Genomic DNA, 16,820 nt, shown 5'->3' on the forward strand with positions numbered 1-16,820 from the left:
ACAGAGTAGGTGCTCAGAAAATCCATGCTGAAGTGAATTAAAAAATAAACAAGATCTTTGGTTTATTATCGGTTACAAAGAAAGAGGAAGTGTGGAAAGCTACTTCCACTGAGATAGCTTTCCTAACTGTTAGGTAGGAAAATGCCAGGGCTCCCACTGGAGGGCAAAGTAGAATCCAGAACACACCCATATTCTTGGTCCATTTCCCAAAGGTCCACGCCTGAGAGATTTCAAGCTGAGTAAAGGAACAAGTCTTCTGAAGATGCAGATTTTGGTTTTATTTCAATTCAGTACAGTATATATTAGTATAACATACTTTTTTTTTTTTCCCAAAATCACCAACCAAAACCCATCACCGATACTTTGATTGTCTAGGAAAGAAGAAGCCCCCAGTCTTGTCACATAACACAACCTCTGTCCATGGTGCAATGTCATCCTCACTGTGCTGTGAAAGGCAAGGCTCTCTCCTCACCCTAATAGCTCCTGTCTCCAGTGCTTGCCTGCCTTTCTTCCCAAGCGTTGGCCGGGCTGTGCTTTCTCAGTTAACCCAAAGGCTCTTGTAGGCCTTTTCCTCTCGGAAGTCCCCTCCCTCTCCCGAGAGAGAGAGAGCTGTTTTTTTTTTGGTCTGTCTTTTTTTTTTTTTTTTTGAGATGGAGTTTTGCTCTGTTGCCCAGTGCAGTGGCACGATCTTGGCTCACTGCAACCTCCACCTCCCAGGTTCAAGCAATTCTCCTGCTTCAGCCTCCCAAGTAGCTGGGACTACAGGTGGGACTACATCTGGCTAATTTTTTATGTAGAGATGGGGTTTCACCGTGTTAGCCAGGATGGTCGCGATCTCCTGACCTCGTGATCCGCCTGCCTCGGCCTTCCAAAGTGCTGGGATTACAGGCGTGAGCCACCGTGCCCGGCCACAACTTTTTATTTATTGGCTTGTTGGTCTTCAACCTCTATAAGCCTCAGTTTCCTCACTTATCAATCATCTACTGCTGTATAGAGACAGGTCCATCTCCTAGCATGCAGGGTGAGGCTAACGTGACATTTGAAAACTCCAGAGTGCTGCTGACAGTGGTTGGAGGTGAAGGAGGAGGAAACAAAAGCAATGCGAGAATAGCTTTAAAGAAAGGAAGGGTGAAAAGTTGAAAAGAAAGAGGCAGCGTGGAGAGATGGAGCCAACAGCAGCATGGGAGTCCCTGGCTAGGGTCAGGGCTTAGATGACGACATTGTTGGTTGGGTTCTCTTGCCCTCTGAACTGCACAGGGAATCGAGCTGGTCATTAGACATGGCCTGGAGCCAGTCATTGGAAAAGGAAATCAATACCCAGACTGATTCTCACGACAGCCACCATTTGTATGATTTTAATCCATAGAATCATTCTGAAAGCTTCTTAATCTTCACCTTTTTTCTGGACAGGAGACAGGCGGCTGAGCCTAGCCCTGGACCGGATCATATCTTCACACTTTCTTAAGCCACAGAAAACTTGAACCAGGTGGTGTGGTCATACTCCTCACCAGGCCTCAGCAGCACAGGAGGGAAGCGGGGCTGTGAAGGGGGAAGCAACACAGGTGATGCTTGACACCGCAGGCTGCAACATTAACCATTCGGGTGTGCTTCTGGATGGGCCTCTAGACCAGTGCTCTGTGGATGGCTGCCAGTGCGGGAACTGTTTATGATTGGTTCATAGTGAGATAAAGAACTTTCATCAGAGTGAAAAAAGCACACTTTGTTAAAGGAAGGCTTTCCTGATGAAGGGAAGCAGTGTGTTGATCTATAATCTGGTGCAAGGTGTAGGCTTTTTTTTTTTTTGAGATGGAGTCTTGCTCTGTTGCCCAGGCTGGAGTGCAGTGGAGCGATCTCAGCTCACTGCAAACCCCGCTTCCTGGGTTCAAGCGATTCTCCTGCCTCAGCCTCCCGAGTAGCTGGGATCACAGGCACCTGCCACCATGCCCAGCTAATTTTTGTATTTTTACTAGAGACAAGGTTTTGTCATGTTGACCAGGCTGGTCTCGAACTCCTGACCTCAAGTGATACGCCTGCCTCAGCCTCTCAAAGTGCTGGGATTACAGGTGTTAGCCACCGCACCTGGCCCTTTTTTTTTTTTTTTTTTTTAAGACAGGATCTCATTCTGTTGCACAGGCTGGAGTGCAGTGGTGTGATCATGGCTCACTGCAGCCTTGACCTCCCAGGCTCAGGTGAGCCTCCCACCTCAGCCTCCCAAGTAGCTGGGGCCACAGGTGTGCACCACTACACCCGGCTAATTTTTCTAATAATCTGTAAAGATGGGGTCTCCCTGTGTTGCCCAGGTTAGCCTCAATCTCAGGCTCAAGCAATCCTCCCGCCTCAGCCTTCCAAAGTGCTGGGATTACAGGCATGAGCCACCTTGCCCAGCCCAAAGTGCAAGCTTCTTATTGTGGGCTGGCACTTTCAGGAGTACTGCTCTAGGTAACAACCAGAAAAGAAAGTTATGAGGGAGCACATAGGAGGAGATGATATGGAAGCTCTCCTTCAGTGTGGCTGCAGAAAACGAGAAGGTATTGGTAAGGAGAAACAAACTGGGTAGAGGCTTTGAAGGTACAAAATTTGAGCTTTCTTAAAACCATGTAAATCCCATGTCAGTAGCTTGGCTATGGGTTTTCTGTGACTTGCAGAAAAGAATAAGCATGAACTTTTGAGCCGGGCACAATGGCTCACATCTGTAATCCTAGCACTTTGGAAGGCCAAGGAGGGTGGATCACCTGAGGTCAGGAGTTTGAGACCAGCCTGGCCAACATGGTGAAACCCTGTCTCTACTAAAAACACAAAAATTAACCAGGCATGGTGGTAGGCACCTGTAATCCCAGCTACTCGGAAGGCTGGGGCAGGAGAATCGCTTCGACCCAGGAGGCGGAGGTTGCAGTGAGCTGAGATGGTGCCACTGCACTACAGCCTGGGCGACAAGAGTGAGACTCTGTCTCAAAAAACAAACCAAACAAACAAAGCATAAACTTTTGAATCATACAACCTGATTTGAGTGTAGTGAATTCTGTCGTATAGTGTGACCTTGGACACAACTCCACTCCGACAAGCCAGCCTGTGGCATTACCTGATTGACTGCATCAGGCCAGTTCTGAGTCTCCAGGCAGAAACCAGAGTGCTTGGGATAGACAGCTCCATTCTTGCCCTTTAATGTGCCATCCAGGAAGTTACCCATGTAAAACTGGACCCCGGGCTGGGTGGTGTATACTTCTAGTACCCGCCCGCTTGCAGCATGATGCACCCTGGTAAGAAATACAAACATGAGTCCAGGGCAGAAAAGCAGGCGGGGAGGAGTAGAGGCTGGGAAGTGGCTTTGAGACAGGAATCAGACCCAGCCACAGAGCAGGGACAAGATATAAGGAGGAGATGAAGGTAGGAAGAGCATGATGGAAAATTCTTCCAGTCTCAAAGGCAAGGCATGAGCAGTGGCTTTCAGGATCCTCAGTAGCTTCTTTGGGGCATCACAAAATAGACTCACTCCTGCCAGCTGGGGAGTAGAGAGGAAGGCAGCAGCCAGGTTGGAGAGAGGAAGGTCCTGGAGAGGCTGAGATTCTTTTTTTTTTTTTTTTTTCTTTTTTTTTTAAATAGAGTCTTTCTCTGTTGCCCAGGCTGGAGTGCAGTGGCGCGACCTCAGCTCACTGCAACCTCAGCTTCCCGGGCTCAAGCAATTCTCCCACCTCAGCTCCCCAGTAGCTGGGACTGCAGGTGCACACCACCATGTCCAGCTAATTTTTGTTTGTTTGTTTGTTTGTTTTGAGATGGAGTCTGGCTCTGTCACCCAGGGGGGAGTGCAGTGGCGTGATCTTGGCTCACTGCAACCTCCGCCCCCTTGGTTCAAGCAATTCTCCTACCTCAGCCTCTAGAGTAGCTGGGATTACAGGTACCTGCTACCACGTCCGGCTAATTTTTTGTACTTTTAGTATTGTCGGGGTTTCATCATGTTGGCCCAGCTGGTCTTGAACTACTGACCTCAGGTGATCTGACACCTCAGCCTCCCACAGTGCTGGGATTACAGGCATGAGAGCCACTGCACCCGGCCTGAGATTCCTTTTTTTTTTTTAAGATGGAGTTTTGCTCTGTTGCCTAGCCTGGAGTGCAGTGGCGTGATCTCGGCTCACTACAACTTCCACCCCCAGGGTTCAAGTGATTCTCCTGCCTCAGTCTCCTGAGTAGCTGGGATTATAGGTGCCCACCACCATGCCTGGCTAATTTTTATATTTTTAGTAGAGACAGGGTTTCACCATGTTGGCCAGGCTGGTCTTGAACTCCTGACTTCAAGTGATCCACCCGCCTGAGCCTCCCAAAGTGCTGGGATTACAGGCATGAGCCACCATGCCCATCTGAGATTCTTTTTCATAAAGAATTGGGGCTCTGCTTGACCTGGCAAAACAACCAGCCCTGTCTCATGAAAGTGAAGAGAAGCTTTTCTAAATTAAACTGTCCCCCTCCCTGGGACTTAAGCAGGCTGTTTTTCAGTTAGGTCTCCCCTCACAACAGTCCTGCTGTGGGTTTTCACTAGATTCAACTGCGTTTTTTTTTTTTTTTTTTTTTAAATCAGGCCTTAGCTGGACATGGTGGTTCACACCTGTAATCCCAGCACTTTGGGAGGCTGAGGCAGGAGGATTGCTTGAGCTCAGGAATTTGGGACCACCCCTGGCAACACAGACTTCATCTCTATAAAAATAAAAAATTTAAAAACCTAGCCAGGCGCGTGGTCCTAGCTACTTGGGAGGCTGAGGTGAGAGGATTGCTTCAGCCTGGGATGTCAAGGTTGCAGGTGAGTTGTGGTCTCGCTGCTGCACTCCAGCCTGGGAGATGAAGCAAGACCTGTCTCAAAAACAAAACAAAGCAAAATAAAACATAAAAATCCAGGCCTCTACAGAGGGGAGTTTCCTGCCTGGTCCTGCACTTGGTGTTGAAGGGATATAGATGAAAAAGGCCTGGGTCTTATAGTTTCACTGAGAGGCAAAACACATGTATGAAATAGTTAAAACATCCCTACCACAGGTAGTCAACCAAGAGGTTCTGAGAAAGATGCCTGGAGAAGGAGGGCTAGGATTTGGGTAAATGGGGAGAGAGTAGGAGGGTCTCCCAGGGTTGGGAGAGGAATGTGAGTAAGAGCACAGAGGAAGAAAGTGGGGTGGAGCTGCAGGAACACTGCTGGGGCCTTGTACTGGGGCTCGGAGTCAGGGAGGGAAGGGCTTTTTTTTTTTTTTTTTTTGAGACAGAGTCTTGCTCTGTCACCCAGGCTGGAGTGCAGTGGCGCGATCTCCACTCACTGCAACCTCCACCTCCCTGGTTCAAGTGATTCTCCTGCTTCAGCCTCCCGAGTAGCTGGACTATAGGCCCTCGCCACCATGCCCGGCTAATTTTAGTATTCTTAGTAGAGACAGAGTTTCACCATGTTGGCGAAGCTGGTCTTGAACTCCTGACCTCAAGTGATCTGCCCACCTCAGCCGCCCAAAGTTCTGGGATTATAGGCGTGAGCCACCACGCCCAGCCCGGAGGTCTTTGATCTTCTTTCTGTCACTATTCCGTTTGAGTCATTTTTTCTGCTTTATTTAAAAACTGTTGAGCCGGGTGCGGTGGCTTACGCCTGTAATCCCAGCACTTTGGGAGGCCGAGGTGGGTGGATTACAAGGTCAGGAGTTCAAGACCAGCCGGACCAACATCGTGAAACCCCATCTCTACTAAAAATACAAAAATTAGCTGGGCATAGTGGCATGTGCCTGTTATCCCAGCTACTCAGGAGGCTGAGGCAGGAGAATCGCTTGAACCCGGGAGGCGGAGGTTGAAGTAAACCTAGATCGCGCCACTGCACTCCAGTCTGGGCGACAGAGCAAGACTCCATCTCACACACACACACACACACACACACAACTGTTAATTCTGCAAACATTGATTCATTATTTGCTAGTGCCAAGGATGATATTAGGTGTTGGGGTAGAGGTAGGGCTTCACAAAGATGAAATGGCATGAGGAACTGGGATTTGGTGAGAAGGCGAGAGCGTGCACACAAGTGTCTATCGGTCAAGGCTGAAGGCGGTGAGTGCTGCAGGAGATGCCTAGCCTCCAACTGGCCATGCAGCAGGCAGGCATAAGTCACAGATCGAGAAAGCACAAAGCCTCTGGAAGTTCAGTGATGGCCGAGGTGACTTCACTAGGAAGAGTTAAGGCTTCTAACAGAAAATGGGCCTTAAAGAACAGGCAGAGAGGGAGAGAGGGGGTGACGAGCAGCAGAAATAGGGGTAATGGCAGGTGGGGGAGGGGGATAAATTCTACAGAGCTCACCTGTGCCATGGGAGCTTTGAGAAAATATGGGATGTGGTATAGGGTCACCTGTAGCATAGTAAATGCTATTGATATGGCCAGAGGAAAAGCTCCAAAGGAAAATAGGCCTTAGTGTCATTTCTTCCTTACAGACTCAGGAAGTGAAAAGTACCTGACCTTGCACAAAAATGCTTTTCTTTAGATCCCTTCAGACAGAAATTGTGGTCAAAACCATTGAGATGGAAGTCCTGCAGGTGTTTTCCAAGCTCCACTGGCTTTCTGAGGTCGAATGCAGTTCCTTGCACTGGGGCAACTTCTCCTGATGGGAAGAGACAGAAAACAAAGGTGATAAATGCCCAAGTCTCATCTTTATATAGAGCCTCCGCAAAGACTCACTGGTTCTACTGTCTCTGCCTTCATTTTAATTTGTTAAGGAGATGGGAGCCCAGATCCTGGGAAACATGCAGAGACCCTATCTCTACCAAAATAAATAAATAAATAAATAAATAAATAAATGTAAAAAATTAGCCAGGCATAGTGATGTGTCCCTGTGGTCTCAGCTACTCAGGAGGCTGAGGCAGGAGGATTGCTTGAGCCCAGGAGGTCGAGGCCACAGTGAACCATGATTGCACCACTGCACTCCAGCATAGGTAACAGAAGGAGACTGTCTTAAAAAACAAATATGGAGAGGGTGGGGAAGAGAAAAAAAAACCCTCAAATAAATAGAGTATATGGGAGTATGGGCTCAGGTTATATGCAAATACTGCACCATTTTATAGAAGGAACTAGAGTATCCAATGATTTAAGTATCAGTAGGGGGTCCTGGAACCAATCTTCCATGGATTCCAAGGGACAATGGAAAATATATACTCATAAATATATAGTAACATATATATAAAAGCCAGAGCTGTTCTAGCTGAATCAAGTACAGGCTCTGAGCAGCTCAGGTGGAAAACCCCAGGATAAGATGATAGCAGAGGTCCACTTCCTCTTAAAATTATGGCCCACCCAGGAGTGAGTAACAGCCAGGTGCTAGAACCTTGCACTAAGTACAGAGAACACCAGTTTCCTCTGTAGCAGGCCAAATCACTCCGGCCATTTTTTCTTGAAGAGGAAAAAGAAAAGGGCTCTGTTTCAGAGCCTTAAACAATGATACAGTTGAGTTTTTGTTTTGTTTTGTTTTTTGAGACAGAGTCTTGCTCTGTCACCCAGGCTGGAGCGCAGTGGCGCGATCTCAGCTCAGTGCAAGCTCCGCCTCCCCGGTTCAAGTGATTCTTCTGTCTCAGCCTCATGAGTAGCTGGGATTACAGGTGCGCACCACCATGCTTTTGTATTTTTAGCAGAGATGGGGTTTCACCATGTTGGCCAGGCTGGTCACGAACTCCTGACAGGTGATCTGCCCACCTCGGCCTCCCAAAGTGCTAGTATTATAGGCGTGAGCCACTGCACCCGGCCAAAAAAAAATTTTTTTTTTTTTGAGACAGAGTTTTGCTCATTGCCCAGGCTGGAGTGCAACGGCACAATCTCAGCTCACTGCCACCTCCACCTCCCAGGTTCAAGCGATTCTCCCGCCTCAGCCTCCCAAGTAGCTGGGATTACAGGCACACACCACCACGCCCAGCTAATTTTTGTATTTTTAGTAGAGACGGGGTTTCACCATGTTGGCCAGGCTAGTCTCCAACTCCTGACCTCAGGTGATCCAACTATCTTGGCCTCCCAAAGTGCTGGGATTACAGGTGTGAGCCACCATGCCTGGCCTAAAAAGTTTTCTTATAGTCCCAGAGCTGTCTCATATATTTTAAAGGTAAATGCAAATGTTAGGAGGTTAACATACTCTTTTAGGGTGACAATTATTTTTCCCTTTCATGTGGTCAAATGGCAATTTTAGGAACTTGGCTTCCACTGTAATTAGGGGAGAGAAGTAGCATGCAAAGTAGGGCTGAAATCTTAGGAGGCTAAGAAAAAGCAGGAACTTGTACCTTACCATTAAAATAATTTAAAAAGTAAAAGAAGAACCAATTGCCAGTCATTTAAAACATTTGGTTCTGCTTTTGTGGGTTCCTAAATGCTGAGAGAACACACAAATCTATCTGAGTAAAAGAGGACATTTCATTTCTTTTTCTTTTTTCTTTTTTTTTTTTGAGACGTAGTCTCCCCCTGTTGCCTGGGCTGGAGGGCAATGGCCGGTCTAGGCTCACTGCAACCTCTACCTCCTGGTTCAAGTGATTCTCCTGCCTCAGCCTCCCGAGGAGCTGGGACTACAGGCATGCACCATCATGCCCAGCTAATTTTTGTATTTTTAGTAGAGACGGGGTTTCACCATATTGGCCAGAGTGGTCTCAAACTCCTGACCTCGTGAACCACCTGCCTCGGCCTCCCAAAGGGCTGGGATTACAGGTGTGAACCACTGCGCCCGGCCCCATTTCTTTTCTTAAACTCAGAACTGCTGTTCAGAAATGTAGTCTTCCTAGTGCCTGAAGACTGGAGTTCTGAGTTCACATACAGCCTCAGGGTGCCTAGGTACGAAGCACTCAAGTGAGACGCTGAGGTCCAGGCGATACCATCCTGGTGTCTGGGTGTCCACTGTTCAACCGAGAGAATCTGGGAAGTGCACAAAGGATTCCTTGCTCTTTTTTTTTTTTTTTTTTTTTTTTTTTTTCTTGAGACGGAGTCTCACTCTGTCGCCCAAGCTAGAGTGCAGTGGCTCGACCTTGGCTCACTGCAATCTCCGCCTCCCGGGTTCAAGTGATTCTCCCGCCTCAGCTTCCCAAACAGATGGGATTACAGGGGCACACCACCATGCCCAGCCAATTTTTGTACTTTTAGTAGAGATGGGGTTTCACCATGTTGGCCAGGCTGGTCTCAAACTTCTGACCTCAAGTGACCCACCCACCTTGGCCTCCCAAAGTGCTGGGATTACAGGTGTGATCTGGCCAAATTTTTAAATAGGAAATATTCGCACATGCAACCAATTTTTTTTTTTAAGACAGAGTTTTGCTTTTGTTGCCCAGGCTGGAGTGTAGTGGCGTGATCTCGGCTCACCACAACCTCGGCCTCCTGGGTTCAAGTGATTCTTCTGCCTCAGCCTCCCAAGTAGCTGGGATTACAGGTGCCTGCCACCACACCCAGCTAATTGTTGTATTTTTAGTAGAGATGGGCTTTCACCGTTTTGGCCAAGCTGATCTCAGGTGATCTGCACATCTCGGCCTCCCAAAGTGCTGGGATTACAGGCAAGAGCCACTGAGCCCAGCCTCCGGCTTGCATTTGTCTGGTTTACTTTTGCATTCTTATTCTGAGTCACTTGGTTTGTATACAGCACTGTGTTGGGATTAAATTGAGAGACTTGGCCAGGCGGGGTGGCTCATGTCTGTAAGTAATCCCAGCATGTTGGGAGGCCAAGGTGGGCGGATCACTTGAGGTCAGGAGTTTGAGACCAGCCTGGCCTACATAGTGAAAACTTGTCTCTACTAAAATACAAAAATTAGCTGGGTGTGGTAGCACATGCCTGTAGTCCCAGCTACTCGGGAGGTTCAGGTGGGAGGATTGCTTGAGCCCAGGAGTTCAAGGCTGTAGTGAGCTATGATTGTGCCACTGCACCCACCCCAGCCTGGGTGACAGAGTGAGACTCCATCTCAAAAAAGAAAAAAAACAAAACAAACACACACACACACACACACAAAATTGAGAGACTCTGTTTAATAGGCACATTTAACTACATTAATACAGCATATATATATATGTATATATATAAACACATGTGTGTGTGTGCTCTAACTGTTGTTAGTTCTGTCATTATACTTTATAGTATACTTTCTGTTTTTATGACTTTTGGTTTTTTGTTTTTCTTTTTAAATCTTTGGGATGCCAAGGCGGGGGGATCATTTGAGCTCAGAAGTTCAAGACCAGCGTGGGCAACATGACGAAACCCCATTTCTATAAAAAAATGCTAAAATTAGCAGGGCATGGTGGTGCACACCTGTAGTCCCAGCTACTAGAAAGGCTGAGGTGGGAGGATCGCTTGAGCCCAGGAGGTCGAGGCTGCAGTGAGCCAAAATCATGCTACTGCACTCCAGGCTGGGTGACAGAGTGAGACCCTGTCTCAAAAAAGAAAAAAAAAAAAAAAAAAAAAAAATCTTTTACCATATGGCCTGTGTTTGCTTGTGTGCATTTCTGATAATTTAAATTTAGAAAGTTTGTTATTTTTGTTTTAGTGGTTCCATCTATATATAAGCATTTAATCCTCTTTTTCTTAGATAGAATCTGCTCTGAGCTTCTCTTTCCTCCCCTTTTCTCCTTCCTCTGCTACCTGAGTTAGGTTGCTGACACTTTCATCTGAAGGTATTTTAATAAGGGCACTTTTGTTTCCCAGTAGATGGTGCTAGAGACACAATAGAAAGAGGTTGTTTTACATCCTCTAAACACTGATCAGTTCTGGCAGAATTCATAGTTGAACTTTTTGGATCTTGAAAGCCAAAGGCCAAATCCTAGATAGCAGTGTGACCCACTTGGGTATGCTTTTGTCCTGCAATGTTTACATGATAAACCACCTCCCAGACTTGCATGGTGGCTCATGCCTATAATCCCAGCGCTTTGGGAGGCCGAGGTGGGTGGATCACTTGAGGTCAGGAGTTTGAGACCAGCCTGGGCAACATGGCGAAACCCCGTCTCTACTAAAAATACAAAAATTAGCCAGGCGTGGTGGCGCGTACCTGTAATATCAGCTACTCAGTAGACTGAGGCACAAGAATCGCTTGAACCTGGGAGATGGAGGTTGTGGTGAGCCAAGATTTCACCACTGCACTCCAGACAGAGTGAGACTCTGTCTCAAAAACAAAAAACAAAAAAAAAAGAAATGAAAAGAAAAAGGCAACAATAATTCTTCTTTTTCTTTTTTAAAGACAGTGTCCTGCTATGCTCAAGTGATCCTCCTGCCTCAGCCTCCTGAGTAGCTAGGACTACAGGTGTATGCCCAATTATATATATACGTGTGTGTGTGTGTGTGTGTGTGTGTGTGTGTTTAAGAGTGAGGGTCTCATTCAGTTACCCAGGCTGTAGTGCAGTGGCATGATCACGGCTCACTGCAGCCTCGACCTGCCAGGCTCAGGTAATCCTCCTGTCTCAGCCTCCTGAGTAGCTGGGACCCCAGGCATGTACCAGCACCCCTGGCTAATTTTTAAATTATTTGTAGAGACAGGAGTCTCACTTTGTTGCGCAGGTTGGTTTCAAACTCCTGGACTCAAGCAATCCTCCTGCCTCAGCCTCCCAAAGTACTGGGTTTACAAGCATGAGCCACCATGCCCAGCAATTCTTCATGAAACAATTAGACTTGGAAAAAAAAGCAGGTATTCTCATGGGCTCAGGAAGATTTTAGTCTTACCAACCTATATTCTGAGTGGTAACTTATGCTTTCTTCTATAACTTTAAATGGTGTTCACAATATTTAATTCTTCCTTAAAGCCACAGTCAACTCAAAATCTAACCCTTATGACAGTCCTAGTGTGATCGACTCAGGTCAGTCAAAATTGCTTATAATTATCTCCCTTAAAGTATAACTACAGGTAGAAGGCTTGAAGAAACAAAGAAAGCTACAAAATTTTTGTGAAGGAAAGACAGAGGACATACATCAGGTCTCTTTCCTGTTACCAAGCAATCTACAAATCAGTGTTTGCTTCAGCTCTTCCCTCTGTAAAACGAAGCTGTTATTTGCTGCCACATTACATGGAAATATTTGATAAATGATATGCTTGAACACCTTCAGGAGTCTGGCATAAATAAATACATATAACAGGGCCAGATTTCAGGCTACCATATAGAACACAGAGCAGAGGGCACAGAGGGTAAGACTTTAAGCACGACAAAGAAGCCCTGACTTAAAATTAGAAAACTGGGACAATTCTAAAATGATGAAATTTTTGCTAAATGAGAAGAAAAAAAGAGAGAAGGCTCCAGTCTATCTTGTCCAACCTCATGCACTGACACACTTGGTCATGTGCTTAATTAATGGTCAGGTATATGGAAAATGTGGAATTTGTCCCCCAGATTCGCCACGTCTCTGGGCCCTTTCTCATAACTGGAATGAATGTTCCTTCTGGGTCCCCTATGCCCACCACACTCTGGCAAAGTCCAATTGATCGTTCAAGAATATTCTGTAACATAATTTCTTCTTGTGAAATATTCTAACCTCTATAGCCAGGACCAATCTTTTTTTTCTTTGTTCCCATTATACTTAGAACAGACTTTTCTCAAAACATTCATCATATTATGACATAATTACAGGATTTGTCAAAGTCAAAATAAAATATAGAGATGAATCTCTCAGTGTTTTATTTGAGAATCACAGAATTGGCCAGGCGTGGTGGCTCATGCCTGTAATCCCAGCACTTTGGGAGGCCGAGATGGACAGATCACTTGAGGCCAGGAGTTCGAGACCAGTCTGGCCAACATGGTGAAACCCTGTCTTTACTAAAAATACAAAAATTAGCCAGGCATGGTGGTGTGTGCCTGTAGTCCCAGCTCCTCTGGAGGCTGAGGCAGAAGAATTGCTTGAACCAGGAGGTGGAGCTTGCAGTGAGCTGAGATTGTGCCACTGCACTCCAGCCTGGGCAACATAGCGAGACTCAGTCTCAAAAAAAGAGAGAATCACAGAATTGCAATTCAGAGTGCACACACAGCCTGGGTGGTCCTCAGCGTGTCCGGAAAACAAAGAGAAGGTTGGGAGTTTTATTAGATATACATATTTTTTGTTTTTGCTTTTTTTTGTTTGTTTTTTGAGTCAATGTCTTGCTCTCTCACCCAGGCTGGAGTGCAGTGGTTTGATCATAGCTCACTGCAGCCTCAAACTCCTGGGCTCAAGGGATTCTCCTGCCTCAGCCTCCCGAGTAGCTGTGACTACTGCAGTACACCACCACACCAGCTATAATTTTTAAATTTTTTCGTAGAGATGAGGTTTCACTATGTTGCCCAGGGTGGTCTTGAACTCCTGGCTTCAAGTGATCCTCCTGCCTCAGCTTCCCAAAGTGCTACGATTACAGGCGTGAGTTGCTGCACCTGGCCAGGAGTTTTATTAGAAAGAGAAATGTTACATACTGTTCTGAAAGAACGCTCATTGGCACTAAAGAAACTTCTGAGAGCTGGCAGGCTCTGACTCGTGAGTGACAGCAGTAGGTAAAACTAGTGTTAGAGTCACAGCAGGTCATTTTAGCAATTACTAGGGTGAAATTGGTCTTAGGGTTATAGCAGGCTGTTTCAGCTTTGCAGAAAAATCAATTCTTGGAGCAGGTGCTATGTACCCTAACTGCTCTTTTCCCCTGGCCTCTCAACTCTGAGTTAGTTGGGTATGACAACGACCCAGTTTGTATAACCAACTTTCACATATATCAAGTGATTTGTCTATAAGGAAAGTGAGTTCCTAAAGGGCAAGAATTGTGCCCTATTTATCTCTGTACCCTCTGGGCATGAAGCAGAGCCTTTCGTTGATTGAAAAACTGATGAATGAAGGCAGGAGACGCAGAAAAAAACCCAGAGGCAACTGTGTATATTGTAGCATCTGGTGACGAAGAGTGAAAGATCTAGAAAGGGGCTTAGGAATTCCCTCATCCCGTCCCCTTACTTTGCAGATGGTGAGTTTGAGCCCCCGGCAACTGAAGGGACTTGCCCGAGGTGACACATCTGCATAGTGTCAGAATCTCCACTCAGGCACTTTCCACCTCCCTCTGGAGTGTCTGACTTGGTTACAGCCCCTTACACCCCCAACCCCGACAGGTGCTCTTGATTTTTCTCACTAAGAATTTAGAAAATGAACATGCAGTTTTTCTAGCCTTGGTTTATCTGCATATATGACTTTGTGCTTTGGTGCTAAGAATAGAAGGAGCTGTCAAAATAGCTCTCTCAGCAATGCTGAGTGTTCAGAAAAAAGAAGCGGAAATGGAAGGGGTACCCTCAGACAGAATGTCACATCCTCCGACTTTAGTTCTGAAGCCACCAGAAAGCCAGGGTGTCGGCAGGGAGAAGCAGTTTCTGAAGAGGATTTCTTATTCTCCTGGAGGCCAGATGGGTGTGTATTAAGGTCTGGGCAGCAGTGCCTGGCAGATGAGGGGCTCTGACCCAACGATGCAGGGTTACAGCTCTGGGCCAGAGGAGCAGCTCATGCCCTATTTCAGAGAATGTCTGACTGCAAGCAGCATCAAGGGCCCACTAGAGGTTGTTTTCATAAATACAGAGACCAGAAACTGCATGGTGACAGCTGTGGAGGGCGTTGGGGGTGGGGTTAATCAGGGTTGGGTTTGTTAGGAGCATACAAGAAGGAGGGAGGGGGCAAGAGAGTTGAGTGTGTGCAAAGGGGTGATTCTCACGATGGACTTCTTAGTAGAGATGGAGTTTCACCATGTTGGCCAGGCTGGTCTCGAACTCCTGACCTCAAGTGATCCACCTGCCTCTGCCTCCCAAAGTGCTGGGATTACAGGCATGAGCCGCCTCACCTGGCCCGCATGATGCACTTCTGTTCTAGGTGGGGGCGGGGGGTGGGGAAGGGAAGGCATAGCTGGGGAGGGACAGTGAAAAGGTAGTAGTTATACCAAAGAACTGTATGTTCTTGTGGTGCTGAAGAATTATTGGAGCTGAAAGACATCTAGAATAGCGATCATGGAAGGTTGCAAAGAGAGGTCATGACAAAGTCAAAGAAGTGAGCAGCTGAGAAGGGTGAAGGACAAGATCATTGGATGAGTGGATCTCAAGCTGAGTGGACCAGGCGCGGTGGCTCACGCCTGTAATCCCAGCACTTTGGGAGGCCAAGGCGGGCAGATCCCTTGAGCTCGGGAGTTCGAGACCAACCTGGGCAACCTGGTGAGATCCTGTCTCTACAAAAAATTTAAAAATTAGCCAGGTGTGGTATGGTGCACACCTGTGATCCCAGCTACTAGGGAGGCTGAGGTGGGAAGATCACTTGAGCCTGGGAGGTCAAGGCTGCAGAGAGCCATGATCATGCCACTGCACTCCAGCCTGGGTGACAGAGTGAGAGCTCGTCTCAAAAAAGAAGCAGAGTGGTCAGGGTATCACCAACATGGATAAGAAAATAATCAAGGATTATGACAAGAGTGATGTTAGAGTGACAGTAAGCCAGGAAGAGGTGGAAGTGACTGTGAGGGGGGATGACTTAACAAAGAGAGTTCGTGAGGGTGTTACTCTAGCCACTACAACTGCCTCATTTTTGCGAGAAGATGAAGTAGATCTGATCCCTGGAAACAGGACTTTCCAACATTCCAGATCTCTGTCACAAAATATTAAACCTTCCTCTTTCTATTTGCATTCTTGACAGAGTTATAATTACCTGCACTCTGAAAGTGAAGGAAAAACTCACTGCCTTCACAAAATCCATCTGCCTTGATTCATATCTCTTGTCTTACATAAGAGATTCACACCCACATTCTATTATGAGGAATTTGGCCTTTTCCCCATGACTGCTTGTGGCAGATTGCATTCTTCAAAGATGGCCACACTAGTCTAGATCCCATCCACATGCTCTCCTTACAATGTGATGTTGACACCTCTTCACTGAGCGGTGGAGTCTGTGTTTCCTCTTTTGAACTTGGATGGACCTTTTTAACCACCTTAACCAAAAGAATGTGGCCAAGTGATGCTGTGTGATTTCTGCGGCCAGGTTATGTAAAAGGCTCCAGGCTCGCCCTCTCTCTCTCTCTCTCTCTCTCAAGACATTTGCCCTTGGAGCCCAGCCACCATGCTGTAAGGAAGCTCAAGTCATGTGGAGAGGCTGTGCGTGGGCTGTTCTGGCTGACAGCCCCAGCAAGGCCTCCAACCAACAGCCAACATCAACTGCCAGACATGTGAGTGAACAAGCCTTCTGATGATTCCAGCCCTGTTCTAATCTTTTAAGCTGAGGCCCTAGACATCATGTGCAGAGACAAGACGTGCCCTGTCTAAATTCCCGGCCAACAGAAACAATTAGAGATAATAAACGAAGTGCTGGAGTAATTTGTTGTATAGCAATAGATTGCTAGTATACTGCTAGTGTCTAAGAGGTGATGTTTTCACCTCCTAGCACTGACTTCACAAATTCTGACAGGAGACTAATTTTCCTCCCTGGCTCCTCCTTGCCCCCACCCCCCGCCTTTTTTTTTTTTTTTTTAACATAGTCAGAAGTGCCTTTATGTGATTATATCTTAAGAACATTAATCCTTGCAATTACTTTTGGATGGGGAAAAAAACAAACACAAATTTTTCAGTTTACCAATGTTTGAGCATTTTCTACGTGCCAGGCATTAAACTGACCTCAGAAAGCCTAGAATCTGGTGGAAGAGACAGATTAAAACAAGAAAAATTTATTTATTTATTTATTTATTTAGAGACAAGGTCTCACTCTGTCACCCAGGTGGAGTGCAGTGGCGTGATTACAGCTCAATGAAGGCTTGACCTCCCTGGGCTGAGGTGATCCTCCCACAGCCTCCCGAGTAGCTAGGACTACAAGTGTGTGCCATTGCGCCTGGCTAATTATTATTATTATTATTATTTTTAGTAGAGACGGG

The 16,820-nt window shown here is 46.6% G+C and overlaps 1 protein-coding gene across 1 annotated transcript in view; it reads right to left on the reverse strand.

Annotated features, from left to right (window-relative positions):
- Nucleotides 1-254: 254 nt before the first annotated feature.
- Nucleotides 255-16,820, reverse strand: part of GALM (galactose mutarotase) — a 71,072-nt gene continuing 54,506 nt past the window's right edge. The window contains exons 5-7 of the mRNA XM_054474285.2: nucleotides 6,460-6,601; nucleotides 3,080-3,254; nucleotides 255-1,539 (exon numbers count right to left, since the gene is read on the reverse strand). Coding sequence (XP_054330260.1) covers nucleotides 1,462-1,539; nucleotides 3,080-3,254; nucleotides 6,460-6,601 — 395 coding nt within the window. The 3' untranslated portion in view covers nucleotides 255-1,461. The remainder of the gene's footprint in view (nucleotides 1,540-3,079; nucleotides 3,255-6,459; nucleotides 6,602-16,820) is intronic.

The sequence above is a fragment of the Pongo pygmaeus genome, chromosome 12 (assembly GCF_028885625.2).
Source record: "Pongo pygmaeus isolate AG05252 chromosome 12, NHGRI_mPonPyg2-v2.0_pri, whole genome shotgun sequence".
Classification (NCBI taxonomy): Eukaryota; Metazoa; Chordata; class Mammalia; order Primates; family Hominidae; genus Pongo; species Pongo pygmaeus.